At 39.6% G+C, this 17,577-nt stretch overlaps 1 protein-coding gene across 1 annotated transcript; it reads right to left on the bottom strand.

Moving 5' to 3' along the window:
- Positions 1-2,248: 2,248 nt before the first annotated feature.
- LOC130095524 (uncharacterized) lies at positions 2,249-17,229 on the bottom strand. Its single transcript, XM_056262279.1, has 13 exons — positions 17,112-17,229; positions 16,819-16,981; positions 16,504-16,696; positions 16,071-16,178; positions 15,462-15,569; positions 14,853-14,960; positions 14,244-14,351; positions 13,635-13,742; positions 13,104-13,172; positions 10,554-12,528; positions 10,385-10,453; positions 5,371-5,499; positions 2,249-2,594 (listed from the first exon to the last, which is right to left on the bottom strand). Exons 1-13 carry the CDS (start codon positions 17,212-17,214, stop codon positions 2,374-2,376), a joined length of 3,462 nt encoding a protein of 1,153 aa, XP_056118254.1. The 5' UTR covers positions 17,215-17,229; the 3' UTR covers positions 2,249-2,373.
- Positions 17,230-17,577: the final 348 nt, after the last annotated feature.

Genomic DNA, 17,577 nt, shown 5'->3' with positions numbered 1-17,577 from the left:
AGGAAGAGCCTGACGTGAAGCGACCATCTGCTTCCAAAACAATCCAATATGTTTTGTTTTAAATGCCATTTAGCGATGGGTAAATCTCAAGTTGATTATACAAAAATAATAGACTGGTGTGGAATTTTCCCTAGTCTTCAGGAATATTTATACTGGTTACTGGTGTATCTTAGTTCCATAGTGTCTCTAGGTCCCTTGAAGTTAACCAAACCATTGTGACAGATATAATGGCTTTGCATTACAGCTTAGATCCCAGTTGAGAGCACTATATCAGTCCAGTTTATTACCTAAACCCAGCATTTCATTTGTTGTACATCTGTGTAGAGTCCCATGGTGAATTCTCAACTTGGAAACAGAGTACAGATTTTTTTAGAGCATTTTAGCATGTCTTGCACTGCACAGGCTCTTTTTTAGGGATGCAAAAGCTTTGCTTCTGAATATAACCTCAAGCCCTGACTTAGCCACTGTCTTGGCCATTAGCAGGGACTGTTGCATATTTTTATATAGCATGGTACCGCTGCTGTCACATGTGTCAGGGGCCACTTTTGGCCTGATGGATCGGTGCAATGGAGATACCATGAGTCGAGGTGATGGCATCCATAGTAGCAGGCGGGGGGGAAAAAGAAACAATTACCTTGCTGCAAAAACGTAAAAACCTCATCAATATTTCAGCTTGCTTCTCATTGTACAAGACTGTTGTTCCTCTTCACTGGCTGAAAATACTTTCTTCCCAGGCTGCTCTTTACCTGGAGAGTCTCCAGCTGCCATGGCACAGCCGGCTCTAGACAAGAGGGCAGGGGAGTTAAAAGTGGCCATACTCATTGAGTAGTTTCTCCTCAAAGCACCCCCATCTCCCCTGCCCAGGTCCCCATCACACCACCAACATCTCAGGAAAGCTCCTCATTTTGGTGATGATTAGCTTATTACTAATTCATGAGGCCATTCAGCTGTATGGTTGCCCCTTCCTATCCTCAGACCCCTTCTACCCCTTCCTCCCCATCTTGGTCAAACCATCTAGTTACCCGTCCCCCCCCACCCCACACACACATACACACACACACACACACACACACACACACACACATACTGGTTTCCATGTTGGATGGGGACCAACTTTATGACCATCACCTGTGGGGACCACCCTTTCTAAAGGTTCTAGAGGTATAAAAAAAATTAGGGATACTTACCATAGCTTTGATAACTTATACACGCCTTCAAATATCTGAATTGATGAAGTAATGATTTGACCATGCGCAATGGGGACCTTTGAAACATCCAGTGGACATGTCTTATAGGGACCTACTTTGCATAATATTTGCATAATTCACACAACCTCCCATTTGATTTGTGGGGACCTAATTTGCATAATTCACACAACCTCCCAATTGATTTAAGGGGACCTAATTTGCATAATTCACACAACCTCTTATTTGATTTGTGGGGACCTAGATAGAACAATAAGTATATCACTATTCGACAAATAATAGGCATTTATATAAAGTAAATCCTCAGATTGCATTTTTCCATTTGCCCTTAAAAATGGGTTGAATCTACAACCAAGCAGAATTAAAATATACAGTAGTACAAAACAACTTCGATTAGTTAATGTGGAGAGATAGTGAGGACTGCAAATGGTGCCAGTGATGCAAAGCTTCACTCTTGCATAGAATACCTATGGCTGGTTTCACAGACCTGGCTTAAGATAGTCTCAGACTAAAGTCCGTGTTTAAGCCTACGTTTGATTGGAATAGTAGTGTGATTGAAGTGGATTGTGTGTGAATGGAGAACTGCAACAAAGGATTGCATGCAAGTAGTGAATTTTTTTCTGGATATTTTCCAACCCATTTCATAACCACAAGTCAAACATTCAAACCATTCCACTTCAAAATATTCTTTCTATAATTGTAATTTTTCAGTCACCCTCCCAGCATCAGCTGCTACTCATTCACCTGATACTTATTTAAAAAATCTACTACTAATTGAGCTTCAATACATTAATTTACATTACAATGGCTGAATTCAACTTTTATTGAGTTCAACTTCACAAAATAACTCAAATGAAGTCATACCTCAAAACAAAGTCCTGATATTAAAAGTATAATATATATAACTTTCACACATGCTTCCTTTCACATACATGTGAATTTAAACAAACTACAACTTTAAAATAACTTTATTGTTCGACCAATGCTTTCCGACTGGTGGTCATCACAGTCATCATAAAACATATGGCAAACAATTTCAAATAAAGTTATTCTATAGCCTACACGTGTTTCTGTAGTTTTAAAGGGTTAGTAAACCCAAAAACATCTTTAACCTTTTAACATCTTTGAACAAAACCTGCCACGACAGAGTTGGATCTTCACATTATTATTATTTGCACTGGAATTTCTTTTTGTAAGCTGTAATACGATTATAAATGTAAAATTTTACAGTCTTCCAATCGCGGTTCTTAAGCGCTCCTGGTTCAGCTTTCAAACATTTTTCACAGTCACTCTTTGCTGGTACAGTGAGCGATGTGATGAATCGCTGCATGTGCCTTTCCACCGCCTGCACCTCTGTCTGCTGCCAGGGTGTCTTCTGGGTACTTTTACCTAAAAGTGGACAGAAAAAACTATTGAAATGAGAAAGTGTGTGTACTGGAATTCCAATCCAAAGTTCTAAATCCTATTATCAGTATTTATTAGGTCTGCCCTCTAATAGTTAACCACGATTTTATTAGTCGGTTAGTCGCAGGGAAAAAAACCCCCGCAGGAAATCACGCAGGCTGTGTCGGACAGATCAATAACGGCAGTCGGCAGGAAATCCAAACATTTGCCTATCAGTCATTGACCTTAAATATGGCTTATCTCTTGAAACATGCGAGTAGTATCAACCTTACAAGTCGCTCACTCTAATGTTAACCTGATAAATGTGTTATTATTAGACTCATATCTGTGCGTGTGTGGAAAGACGCTTTACATAGAGGAGCCGGCGCGATCATTTTACTTAAAATACTCTTGTCCTTTTATTCATATAGATAAGAGTAATGCAAACTGTAAAGGGTCAAATTTCATTTTCTATTATTTCTGTAAACTCACAATAACTAAAAAATGTTTTGCTTTTGTAAAATAATGAAAACAATAAGGATGTGCTTTCTGCTGTCTCAGTAAACTTGAGCGTCACAGAAATGAGCCGAAACTCAGCGTGTACTCACCTCACACACGATAAATATATCTATAGAAAGCTTGAAATGTCTGCTTTTAAAGGAACCAATTCAAGTGTAAAATAATTATTCTCATTATGTAATCCATATGAAACGTGCATATATGCGCGTCACTGCGGAGATGAGTCAGCATCGTTGACTTAATTTATTGGTAATGTTTTTGGCTGCAGAGATTACAATGTTTAGTAATGATGGTTCAATGTTTGCCAGTGCGCTGTGGAGCTTTATGTGCGCGCTTGAGCGCTGATTAGGCTTTGTATTATATAGGCAATTAAAGGCTCATTATTATTAGTTAAGGCTTATTAGTATAAAAATGTGATTAGTAGTCATTCATTTTAAACTATTAGTCAACTAGAAAAATCTTTAGTCAGCATCTATATTGCAAAACAAATTATTTGCACTCTATCTATAAATAGAATTACACTGTCAATCAAACAGTGATTTTTGCATTGTCACTTGGCCTGAAATGATCATTGGGGAAAAGGTAAATATATTAAGATCAATGTCTTGGCTGGAAGTTATTTTTATGCATCCATCCACTCAAACTTCTCCAGGAGATACCCTACGTTCACACCGCCGCCGCTCTGCCAGCGACGCCATGGAAATATTCGTGGACGCTCTGATGTAGATGAATACTTGGTCTTTTTTAAAACTATATTTAAAGGGGCCGCAAAGCAAACAAGCATGTCAATAGTTATTTTTGCAGAAAATTGATCAATGGAAAGAACTTAATTATAGTGACATTCCATTGATCAATTTGCTAATGAAATAAACCAATTAAAAGCTATTTGTGTGGTGTGGCTTTTGTGTTCATGGTTAAGTGCTATTCTAATTTGCATTCCCGCTGAAAAACAAGTGTTCTAGCGCAAAATTTTTGCCTATAAATAGTGTTGCGTGCCTTCTTATCAAATTCAAATGATCAATCTCTCCTCTATTTTGCTTGGGAAATAATGTGGTTGGAACCAAAAAGTTACAGGACTGCGTTCTCTGGAATCCTCTCAAACGGAGCACTTCTACATTACGATTGGTTGCTGCCGAACCGCGTCATTGCTCATTACCATAAATTTGACCTGATTTCAACTTCTCCTCGCCGCTCTCACCGTCCAAGACTCGCCGCCCTCTCCGGAGCTCGCCAGATAGTTATTCCTGATATTTCAATTATTAGAACAGCTACAGTTCCTACTCGTGCCACAAAGCACCTAGTAGATTCTAGAATCAACCAAGTAACCCTCTAAACAACTACTGATGGGTTCCTGAGCATTATGATATTGAAATTCATGTATAGAGGAACAATTTAGTTGCAAAGTGTTCAAATCGCTAACATTTTGGTGGAAACGTCTCAAAAAGGGAAACAGCAAAAAACAAAATCAGCATTTAGTGATCTGGTCTAACATCTGGGTATCAAAGTGCTCCTAAATTGTCTAATTTAGTCTTAAGCCTTGTTTATACTCGACGCGTCCGCACGAGCGCGAGTCTCCGCTGACTGCGCGCGCACCTCTCCAAACGGACGAGGCGTTTATACTTGACGCGCTCGCCGTTGTGCTATTCTGTGAAACGACAGGGGGCGACTCGGAGTAATTCTCCTCTAAACCACCAGGAATCAGCAGTGAAGAAGTAGTTTGCCGTTTATTAGTAGTTTATTAATTTCTGATTCATATAAAAAGAGTAATAAATGCAGTAGGTTTATTGCACTTTCACTGAATGTAAACTAGTAAACAACTGAAGCCTTATTGAAGAGTGTTTAAACCTTAATTTCATCAGCAGGGCTTACTTCTGCTATTGTAGGCTTATTTTGTAAATGTAAGCAGTTACTTTATACAAGTGCAAACTGGGTGCTTAATGTAAATGTGTTCCTATTCACAAAATGAGAGGCTTTTATGGTCGCCCATCAATACAAATGTCTCTGTGTATAGAAGGATCATAAACATGGTGGTACAGACATACCAGTTCGGCCAGATTCGGCTCGAAGTCGTTCATCTTCGGATGCGGCGCCACGCGCGATGTTACAAAAAGTGCTGTGCACACCGCCAGCCGAAATGGGGTCTTGCGCACCCAACGCGCACGACCGCCCACACCGCAATGACGTCATTTTTGCCGCGCGCACTTCGCGCTCTTGCGGACGCGTCGAGTATAAACAAGGCTTTAGAAATGTGTAAAGAGTTCACCTTTGGAAGAAGGCCTCACAGCACTGGCTCCTGAAGGCATCTCTTCATCTGATGGTGGTCTGCGTCTCTTGGGTGGTGGCGGCATGTCATTCCTCTCGGTAGGAGGAAGTGCCACCTCTGAAGATGGTTCTATAGAAAATAATCAAAGTTCAACATTTTCAGAAAGATATACACTTTAAATGTACTATAGAATGCTGATAATTGTTGTGTTACAAATTTATTAAATGTTTAATTTAGGTTCCAATAGAATGGTATATAAACTGAGAAAGTTTAGTAGACTGAATTTTGCATTTGAGTTATAAATGATTATATCAGAGTTTTCCAGCAAGAGATTCCTGCCAGTCCTGTTTCTCTCTATTGTAGGTTAAATTAGTCCGATTACTGAGACTCACTCTTTGGCTCAATCCCAATACACCCCTTGGCCCTAACCCCTCCGTTTTGCACGTTCACGTCTAGGGGTAGGGTGTCCCGATTCTTGTTGAGATCGAGGGGTAGGGCTAAGGGGTAGGGCTACATAGCCCTTGAAACGGAGATTTCTTAGAGGCACACTCCAAACGGAGGGCTACGAGATGGTTCACAGAATGCATCGCGAATCACCGCGAGATGGGTTCGCAAACGGTTAAACATTTAAATTTAGCCCCAGATGACACCACCATGCAATTTAATTACTCTTATAATAATAATAATAGAGTGATTTGAATTAAGAAATTGTATAATAAATTACCTTTCCGAAACAGAAAAGACATACATTGAGGAAGGAATGTTATAATGTTATAATGAATGTTATATCATCATGTTTCCTCAAAGTTAAGAGCAGCTGCGCTGATTGTCAGTCGTTGTCATGTAGAAATCCTGTAAAAACTCTGTAACGTCAGAGCCATCGCCGACGACTGATGATGTATTGGGTTCATGAAGGGTTGTTCCATTTCGCAGGGGAATATTTCAACCCCATGGCCCTTGTAACTCTGTTTTAAGGGCCAAGGGGTACACTCGAAAACAAGGGGTAGGGGCAAGGGGTGAATTAGGATTGAGCCTTTGTCTTTAAATGGCTCTAGGAGCCCGTTCCAGTCGTTAAATAGTCAGGCTGAGTGGATTATCACCTATGCATCTGAATCACACTGCTATGCTGATGAGATCAGGGCTGGGGAATTTCCGTTAACGAGCAGACTTCCGTACTTCATTTACATGCTTTGTTTTAGAGTGTCTCCACCTCTATGTAAATCCCTCCCCCTTGAAAAGGCATATAGACTACAAGGTACACTGGCTTAATTAGACTAGACTGGGATGACTACAGCGATGCACAGCGAGTTCTCAAAGAATCCTGCTTGAAAGATGTCCCAATGTCTCCTGGTCTCTGCTTCGACAATACACTGTGTTATTACACTTATGCACTAATTATTTAAAATCATTAAAGTACAATAAACCCTAAACCTGTGCAATTCTTCATTATTGCAAGTATAATTGAACTGCATCTTTACAGCAGACTAGTGTTGCACGATATACCGATACTAGAAAGGTATCGCGATACCCAGCTATTAAAATCGGAACGATATGAAATTTTATTAGTACCGGTACTTTAAGAGTGACATCACTCTAAACAATAAGAGCAGTATTTCTTTATTTTGCGTCGATGTGTGACAGTCGGAGTCAGGACGTGTGTGCAGAGCTCTGCTTCCACTGTTTACATTCACTAAACAACGAAAGCAGAACAGTAAAATACACTCACCGGCCACTTTATTAGGTACACCTGTCCAACTGCTCGTTAACACTTAATTTCTAAGCAGCCAATCACATGGCGGCAACTCAGTGCATTTAGGCATGTAGACATGGTCAAGACAATCTCCTGCAGTTCAAACCGAGCATCAGTATGGGGAAGAAAGGTGATTTGAGTGACTTTGAACGTGGCATGATTGATGGTGCCAGAAGGGCTGGTCTGAGTATTTCAGAAACTGCTAATCTACTGGGATTTTCACGCACAACCATCTCTAGGGTTTACAGAGAATGGTCCGAAAAAGAAAAAACATCCAGTGAGCGGCAGTTCTGTGGGCGGAAATGCCTTGTTGATGCCGGAGGTCAGAGGAGAATGGCCAGACTGGTTCGAGCTGATAGAAGGGCAACAGTGACTGAAATAACCACTCGTTACAACCGAGGTATGCAGCAAAGCATTTGTGAAGCCACAACACGCACAACCTTGAGGCGGATGGGCTACAACAGCAGAATACTCCACCGGGTACCACTCATCTCCACTACAAATAGGAAAAAGAGGCTACAATTTGCAAGAGGTCACCAAAATTGAACAGTTGAAGACTGGAAAAATGTTGCCTGGTCTGATGAGTCTCGATTTCTGTTGAGACATTCAGATGTTAGAGTCAGAATTTGGCGTAAACAGAATGAGAACATGGAACCATCATGCCTTGTTACCACTGTGCAGGCTGGTGGTGGTGGTGTAATGGTGTGGGGGATGTTTTCCTGGCACACTTTAGGCCCCTTAGTGCCAATTGGGCATCGTTTAAATGCCACGGCCTACCTGAGCATTGTTTCTGACCATGTCCATCCCTTTATGGCCACCATGTACCCATCCTCTGATGGCTACTTCCACCATGTCACAAAGCTCTAATCATTTCAAATTGGTTTCTTGAACATGACAATGAGTTCACTGTACTAAAATGGCCTCCACAGTCACCAGATCTCAACCCAATAGAGCATCTTTGGGATGTGGTGGAACGGGAGATTCGCATCATGGATGTGCAGCCGACAAATCTGCGGCAACTGTGTGATGCCATCATGTCAATATGGACCAAACTCCCTGAGGAATGCTTCCAGCACCTTGTTGAATCTATGCCACGAAGAATTGAGGCAGTTCTGAAGGCAAAAGGGGGTCCAACCCGTTACTAGCATGGGGTACCTAATAAAGTGGCCGGTGAGTGTATATACGCACAGTGAAACATGCATGATGAGAAAAAGCGCGGGACATGCTCGCGCTGCCGAGCTCAGACCTGAAGAGCGCACACACGCCTTTCACACAGCATGCGATCGCCACTTCAGTTCTCTTTCGTGGATTATTTGGATTGAATAATCAAAATTCTAGGTAAAAATGTACATCCTGATGAGTATTCACGTAAACACAGTCGGGTATGTCTTTAGTGAATGTAAACCATTTGTAAAAATAAATCATATGTGTTCCATTGGGTAGCCTACGTGCAGGTCTTAAAGGGCCGGACCAGCAGCCTAATATTCTGTGTAATTAATGTTGATGAAACAACAGAAAATAGAGAATCACCCAATGCTTGACTGAATAAATGTATCTATTTATTAAGAATCAGTCTATAGTTAATTTATAGAGTGAAGACTTTATTTTTTTCAGCTACAGTACTAGGTTTATTTAACAGTAGCATTCAAAAAAGAAATGAAGCACTGTTTATTTTATTTGTCTCTATTGTTTGTAATTTGCTTTTTTGCTTATTTTAAATAACAAAAATAGAATTAAATATCTGTATTGTCATTATAAAATTACATTTAAAATATATTAAATAACTCATTTCATGAAATATTTTGGTCATCCCAACCTGTTCAGAATTGTGAAAGGTTAGCAAATGTTAAAGGGATACTCCACTTTTTTTGGAAATAGGCTCATTTTACAACTCCCCCAGAGTTAAACTGTTCAGTTTTACCGTTTTTGAATCCATTCAGCCGATCTCCGGTTCTGGCGGTACCACTTTTAGCATAGCTTAGCATACATCATTGGAGTGGACAAGACCATTAGCATTTCTAAAAAAAAAAATGACCCAAAGAGTTTCGATATTTTCTAGGCTGATATGGCTTGGAACTATACTCTCATTCCTGCGTAATAATCAAGAAACTTTACTGCCGTACCATGAGTGCAGCAGGCGTAATGATATGACACAGCGCCTGAAAATAGGCTACCTTCCGTCAACACAACGGAACTATTTTCAGGCACTGCGTTATATCATTACGCCTGCTGCTCTCGTGGTACGGCAGTGACGTTTCTTGATTATTACGCAGGAATGAGAGTATAGTTCCTAGCCATATCAGCCTAGAAAATCACAACTTTACATTTTCCGTCGGTCTTAGTCCACGATGTAACTACAGAAGAGTCAAGTTTTAAATAGGAAAAATATCGAAACTCTTTGGTCATTTTTTTTTTTAGAAATGCTAATGGTCTTGTCCACTTCAATGATGTATGCTAAGCTATGCTAAAAGTGGTACCGCCAGAACCGGAGATCGGCTGAATGGATTCAAAAACGGTAAAACTCAACAGTTTAACTCTGGGGGAGTTGTAAAATGAGCCTATTTCCAAAAAAAAGTGGAGTATCCCTTTAACATGATTGATAATAATGCCAATGTTGCAAACATCTTTGTAAGGACGTACACACGGGCACTTGCTAATTATTATTATTATTATTATTATATTTAATAAAGGGAAGGTAATGGTAAAAAAAGCATTGAAGGAACACATTTTAAATCTTAAACTTTATAAAACAATGAATTGTAAGTTCTGTCATATTTTTCGATCGATATCGAGGTATTTTAGTCTGGTATCGTATCGAAGTCATAATTTTGGTATCGTGACAACACTACAGCAGACATTTAATCAAACAATAAGCTCAAGCTAACTAAGACATGAAATAAAATGGTTAAATACTCAATCTGACATGGTTCGTTTAGTGCCATGACACAACCAACACGAGAAGAGAGCGGATCAGCTAGCATTTTACGACAAATTTGCACCTTTCTCTTATGAAAAATTATTTTTATGGTAGTAAACTCCACAAAAAATATTCACTCCATAATAAATGTTTAGTGTAAGACATTTTGAAGAATAGCTTGGAGGCATTTGATTCAGTACACAATGAGCAGTTTCGTAAAAAACGTTTGTTCAGCATACTGAAGAATCTTTTTTAAATGTTGGCTATGATGTTTCTTCACAAGTTAAGTGACTGAAAACTATGAATAACTGCAAAATCTAGTAGTGTATTTTGAAAGTAATACAAACCGTCAACAGTAGATGAACAGTGTCCCTCTTGTATGCTCCCGTCTTCCTCATCACAGTCAATAACTTTTTCTGTGGAAGTTCAAAGTACAGCTTAGCAATGGTAAACCACATGGTATATGAATAGATGGTAAACAGAAAAATCAAACAAAAGTCAAATAAAATACCACACCATCAGGAGCTATCCCAATTTCATCCAAGTTCTTGCCATGGAACTCAGCTAATCTTCCTTGCTCAAGAGCCATTAGAACTTTGCTGATCTTGGCAAGTTGCAGGGTCTTCTCAGGGAGACGATAGAACTCACGATGGATTCTTATGTCGTGTCCAAGAAAGTTTGCCAGCTGGTCCATCTCTGTGTCAGTCATATTCAGCACGGTTGAAAGTGTTGCGGCATGCTTTCGCAGTCTTGTAGATGTCAGTGACTTGGGACACTTTGCGCCACACACCTTAGCAAAGCCACGGAGGCAGTCTGACCCTCGAAAATGTGTCATGGCTTCTGGTCTTGCAAACATATAGGGATTGTCTTTCAGAACCCCACAAGCCTCTCTCTGCTTAACAAGGATTTCTAAGGCAGATAGCATTTTTGGAGTCAGAAGAATTGGAACTGGTCGACCACGCTTTCCCCTTGTGATAACCCTTGTGAAGTGTCTGCAGAGTTTTTTTTCCACTTCAGAGAGTGCCCAGTCCACATCTTCATGTGGATCAGAAGTGTCTCTTGATAGAAATGCAGACAAAGGCATGCTCGAAACCTCTCCTTCCCTGCGGCGGTTAAAGAGAATCATCTGGGCTAGACACACCTTTGCCAGATCCATCCAGGCTTTAGTAGAGGGACTTTCAGAGAGTGTTTTGAACCACTTGTCTTGCACTTCACTGAGATAAGTATGCATTTTCTGGACGTCTTCGGTAAAGGGCATGATAGTGGGCACATTCCACTTTGCTTCACTGATGTTCCTCAATGCTGTAGCCGAGATCATCTCGTTCCACTTGCTCTCATGGACTTCTAGAAACTCACTGGCGTTCTTTACAAGCTGTTTGTCATTTGAGATTAATCCCTGAGCTTTTAAGAGTTTGCTCACTTTAACCAGGGAATTCCCAAGCTTGTTTGCAAGCGATGGAATCATGAACTTGTCCGTTTCACTGTCATACCCACACGTATACTTCACAGCTTTGACAGTCTCCATGTACTTCTTTGGATTTACACAATCTTCCATCGTTTTTAACGAGGTGACTCTCCTCGCCTTGTGAATCAACCTTCCCAATTCTCGCATCTTCTCCCGCACATACTGTTTATTTTTGGCTGATAGCCCTCCTTTGTTCAACAAGTGCTGCCCAATTTCAGTAATTACTCTGTCATTTTTTATTATATCTGTGATTGGGTCAGGAGTCATGGCACTGATTACTCCCCACAGTTGTTTGGTCATGTTTGAAGGCACAGGACCTGTGTATGTACACATGGACTGAACACGGTTTTTTCCTGGTTTGGGGGGGACTGACTGAGGTTTAAGTCTACAAGAACGCATATGACGCCACAGGACCTTTCTTGTAAAAAGTCCTTGACAGTACGCACAATGCATAAAATCCTCTCCCTGCGCTTTTTTAGGTGGTCGTTTAAATGGCACCAGTTCCCCCTTTCCTGATTCCATAACAGCAGCATTGTGGGCATAGTTCCCTTTGTTGCGAATATAATCCAGCTGTTTTTTTCTCTCTTTTGAACCTTTTGGAAAGCTTAGAGCTCTAGCCACATCAGATGTATTTGCATGTGAACTTTCTAGATGCCTTGCCATCTTAGCGTAAGGTTTGGAGCAATACAAGCAGTAATGTCTCTTGTTATACACTCTACCGCCATCTCTTTTTTGGTATGCATTAACAAATACGCAGTCTGAACTGGGCTCTTCTACTGTTTCAGATGTTTTAGATGTAAGGCTGTGCATTTTGTCTGACGTTGTTGTGTCACAGTCAGGGGAGCTTACAGAGGCAGATTCATTCATATCCAGTTCATCAAGAAGCTGATGCTTTGTTGGGTTCAGTGTAAGGCTAACATCACTGTCACTGTCACTGTTGGAAGTGGTATCTGGGACATAATTATCTGAACTCTCTGGTGTAGAATCAAAGAGCTCACCAGAATCTTGAAGATCCATGTCTTTCATCTTAAATGAAAAAATATATATATTAAAAAGTTAATTAGAAATAGGTAGAACTGCTGCATTTAATTAATTGATCATTAACAGACATAAATTGGCAACTATTGTGATAATCAATGTACTGTTCAAGTATTGTTTTGTTTTAAATTTACAAGTTACATGTGATGATTTGCTGCTTCTTACTGTTTGTTATACTAAAGTTCTTAAGTGTAATAAAACGTTTTGGGCAGTTGATCTGACAAAAATAAGGACATCTGATGGGTTTTGGGTTTAATGTAAAGGGGATGCAAATTTTTGATTCTCTGATATTTTGTAGTCAAAATGATTTATCACATAAGAATATATTAATTACATAAATTAATTGATATTGCCTTCATATCCAAACACCTTAATCATATGTAAAGAGTGAGCAGAGCGAGCTTCCATAGGAATGAACTCAAATTATGAATGCCCGTGCAGTCGTGCACATTTAACTTTCGCTTTTAAATTATCGAGGATTTTAAAATTTAAAAGAGAGAAAAACTCCAACGTGTGCATGTAAACATAGCCATTGAATCTCTTGTTGCGACTTGAGAACTTACCATGATACTTTTAGTCCGTCTCAGTCTTGGTACAAAAATGTCATTTTCATTTCGGAGCTGTATCACAATCTGTAAAAAGAAAAGAGTATATAAACAACATTTTACATTATTACAGTATTTGAAATGTAAAAATAAAAAGCGCAAGAAAAAAAATAAAATTACTGTCCAGCAAACCTTGCTCGCACACATCTGGATTAAAACCAGCTTCATGGGGACCTTTCACACACAACGTTATAGTTCCTTATGGGGACCAGTTTCATCAAATTCAAAACACAGGTTTGAGCTCAAACACTGACTGAAAGTGTGTTGTGGGGACGTCGTGAGTGTCCATTTTAATGCAACAATTAACGCAGAAAAAAATCCTCTTGAAGGATAAAACTGGCCCTAAATACTCCACTGCCACTAATCTACTGGACACATGTCCTAAAACGGTTTAATGCACTAATTTACAGCAGATACGCATCAAAATATGCTTACAAATCACTACACCATGACAAAAACCTAAATCTTTAGTGATGAATGTGAACGTACCTGTTGAGGAGAGTTGATTTGAGCAGATTCATCATCCATCTGAGTCTCTGACTGGAGAGAAGGATCAGAGTTACTCGCTGTGCTGGTATTAACAGGAGCGCTGGTCATCTGTAAGAGACAACATTCAAAATGACAAGATGTTAGATCATGGAAACACAAGAGAGAAATCTGAAGCAGATACCACATGGTTTGAGAATGAGAGACAAATCAACTACATCTAAAACATGCATTCCTGTCCAGTCCAACTCTGTGTGCGCTCACACACATCTGGATTAAAACCGGCTTCATGGGGACCTTTCACACACAACGTTATAGTTCCTTATGGGGACCAGTTTCATCAAATTCAAAACACAGGTTTGAGCTCAAACACTGACTGAAAGTGTGTTGTGGGGACGTCGTGAGTGTCCATTTTATTGCAACAATTAACGCAGAAAAAAATCCTCTTGAAGGATAAAACTGGCCCTAAATACTCCACTGCCACTAATCTACTGGACACATGTCCTAAAACGGTTTAATGTACTAATTTACAGCAGATACGCATCAAAATATGCTTACAAATCACTACACCATGACAAAAACCTAAATCTTTAGTGATGAATGTGAACGTACCTGTTGAGGAGAGTTGATTTGAGCAGATTCATCATCCATCTGAGTCTCTGACTGGAGAGAAGGATCAGAGTTACTCGCTGTGCTGGTATTAACAGGAGCGCTGGTCATCTGTAAGAGACAACATTCAAAATGACAAGATGTTAGATCATGGAAACACAAGAGAGAAATCTGAAGCAGATACCACATGGTTTGAGAATGAGAGACAAATCAACTACATCTAAAACATGCATTCCTGTCCAGTCCAACTCTGTGTGCGCTCACACACATCTGGATTAAAACCGGCTTCATGGGGACCTTTCACACACAACGTTATAGTTCCTTATGGGGACCAGTTTCATCAAATTCAAAACACAGGTTTGAGCTCAAACACTGACTGAAAGTGTGTTGTGGGGACGTCGTGAGTGTCCATTTTATTGCAACAATTAACGCAGAAAAAAATCCTCTTAAAGGATAAAACTGGCCCTAAATACTCCACTGCCACTAATCTACTGGACACATGTCCTAAAACGGTTTAATGTACTAATTTACAGCAGATACGCATCAAAATATGCTTACAAATCACTACACCATGACAAAAACCTAAATCTTTAGTGATGAATGTGAACGTACCTGTTGAGGAGAGTTGATTTGAGCAGATTCATCATCCATCTGAGTCTCTGACTGGAGAGAAGGATCAGAGTTACTCGCTGTGCTGGTATTAACAGGAGCGCTGGTCATCTGTAAGAGACAACATTCAAAATGACAAGATGTTAGATCATGGAAACACAAGAGAGAAATCTGAAGCAGATACCACATGGTTTGAGAATGAGAGACAAATCAACTACATCTAAAACATGCATTCCTGTCCAGTCCAACTCTGTGTGCGCTCACACACATCTGGATTAAAACCGGCTTCATGGGGACCTTTCACACACAACGTTATAGTTCCTTATGGGGACCAGTTTCATCAAATTCAAAACACAGGTTTGAGCTCAAACACTGACTGAAAGTGTGTTGTGGGGACGTCGTGAGTGTCCATTTTATTGCAACAATTAACGCAGAAAAAAATCCTCTTGAAGGATAAAACTGGCCCTAAATACTCCACTGCCACTAATCTACTGGACACATGTCCTAAAACGGTTTAATGTACTAATTTACAGCAGATTCGCATCAAAATATGCTTACAAATCACTACACCATGACAAAAACCTAAATCTTTAGTGATGAATGTGAACGTACCTGTTGAGGAGAGTTGATTTGAGCAGATTCATCATCCATCTGAGTCTCTGACTGGAGAGAAGGATCAGAGTTACTCGCTGTGCTGGTATTAACAGGAGCGCTGGTCATCTGTAAGAGACAACATTCAAAATGACAAGATGTTAGATCATGGAAACACAAGAGAGAAATCTGAAGCAGATACCACATGGTTTGAGAATGAGAGACAAATCAACTACATCTAAAACATGCATTCCTGTCCAGTCCAACTCTGTGTGCGCTCACACACATCTGGATTAAAAACGGCTTCATGGGGACCTTTCACACACAACGTTATAGTTCCTTATGGGGACCAGTTTCATCAAATTCAAAACACAGGTTTGAGCTCAAACACTGACTGAAAGTGTGTTGTGGGGACGTCGTGAGTGTCCATTTTAATGCAACAATTAACGCAGAAAAAAATCCTCTTGAAGGATAAAACTGGCCCTAAATACTCCACTGCCACTAATCTACTGGACACATGTCCTAAAACGGTTTAATGTACTAATTTACAGCAGATACGCATCAAAATATGCTTACAAATCACTACACCATGACAAAAACCTAAATCTTTAGTGATGAATGTGAACGTACCTGTTGAGGAGAGTTGATTTGAGCAGATTCATCATCCATCTGAGTCTCTGACTGGAGAGAAGGATCAGAGTTACTCGCTGTGCTGGTATTAACAGGAGCGCTGGTCATCTGTAAGAGACAACATTCAAAATGACAAGATGTTAGATCATGGAAACACAAGAGAGAAATCTGAAGCAGATACCACATGGTTTGAGAATGTGAAACATTCATTTTACATAGTTAATTATTGGGTTTTTTTTGTGATTATATTTCACCCATTAGTTGCAACATGGTCATTGTATGCCACATTGGATATGGATATAATTTATTGGAATAGACATCAATTAGATTCATAGATTTCTAATAGATCAAATTATAATCCATTCAACCAACTTGTTTGCCACATGTTGCCAAAATATGAGCTATTTTGTCCACAGTGTGCTTTGCAACATACTTGTGTTCTCCATGGGTAGTTTTCTCCTCCATAATCATAGGCAATTTCTTCTCCTTCTTTAATGTCATCCAGGGCAAACAGACAAAGGTGAGGCTTTCCATTGACGTCAATTTTCTTCATCTTACAATTTGGATGTTTGTGACAATCATTAACGATCCGCCCATACGATCCATCTTCTCTTGACGCATCAATACTTAAATATGAAACCATGAGAAAAGGATGATTACAAGTACTACAATATACCACCACAAATCAGTTTATTTTTACTATCTTTTTGCATAAGGAATATAGCTTTGGTACAACTTGACTTCTTACCACCATGTTTTCCCTCGCCACTTGAAATCAAACATAAATGCAGCACAGGATGCGTGGTAACGTTTTCTTCTTCTCTGCAGTTCTGCATCATTTATCATATCTCCCCTGTACTCAACAACAAAATCACCTTTGCAAAAGTCACCCTTTGCAAATAGACCACGTCCTGCAAAATACAGATTTTTTCTGATTAACAGATTTTTACAGATTTCAGGTCTGATTAATGTGCTCATAAGATTATGGTTAGGACATGCATATCTTGGTAAATATTGAATGATAAAATCACACCACCTTACCTTTCACTGCATTGATATACTTCACATCTAATTTGAATGTTTTGTCAGTCTTTGAAACAACATGATGCATGGCATCCTTAAGGGGGCTGATTCGTGGTGGCATTTCAAACTGAGAGGAAAAAAATAGTGTGAAAAAAATTACACTGAAAATGGGGACACATGCAGAATTCAACTAGCATGTTCAATAAGTAGCCTAGATAAGAATGTTATTGTAATGTTACTGCATTACAATGATATTGTATGTATCAATGTAAGACAAGAAATCTGAACTCTACAATATAATATCATCAGATTTATTGACTGGCACAATGCTAGCCTTGCGGGCATAAACTCACCATTTTCACTCAGGCTCTAATCTCTCACAAAACCAACATCTGTAAAATCCCAGGTAGCCTTGGCAATTATTTAACTATTCATTTGGTCCTTAACCTAACTAAGTTACTCTTTTGAACGAGCTCACCATACA

Source organism: Rhinichthys klamathensis, unplaced genomic scaffold (assembly GCF_029890125.1).
Source record: "Rhinichthys klamathensis goyatoka isolate OS25496 unplaced genomic scaffold, OSU_Roscu_1.1 h1tg000191l_1, whole genome shotgun sequence".
Classification (NCBI taxonomy): Eukaryota; Metazoa; Chordata; class Actinopteri; order Cypriniformes; family Leuciscidae; genus Rhinichthys; species Rhinichthys klamathensis.
Note: the sequence above shows the minus strand (reverse complement) of the source record. Positions and strands in the feature narration are given on the sequence as shown.

Excerpts from the sequence above, each read along its gene's own strand:
- LOC130095524 (XM_056262279.1), bottom strand. The coding sequence starts at position 17,214 with ATGCCACCACGAATCAGCCCCCTTAAGGATGCCATGCATCATGTTGTT. Across the intron at positions 14,961-15,461 it reads AAATCAACTCTCCTCAACAG|ATGACCAGCGCTCCTGTTAA; the intron begins GTACGTTCACAT and ends TGTCTCTTACAG. Across the intron at positions 5,500-10,384 it reads CTGTTCATCTACTGTTGACG|AACCATCTTCAGAGGTGGCA; the intron begins GTTTGTATTACT and ends TATTTTCTATAG.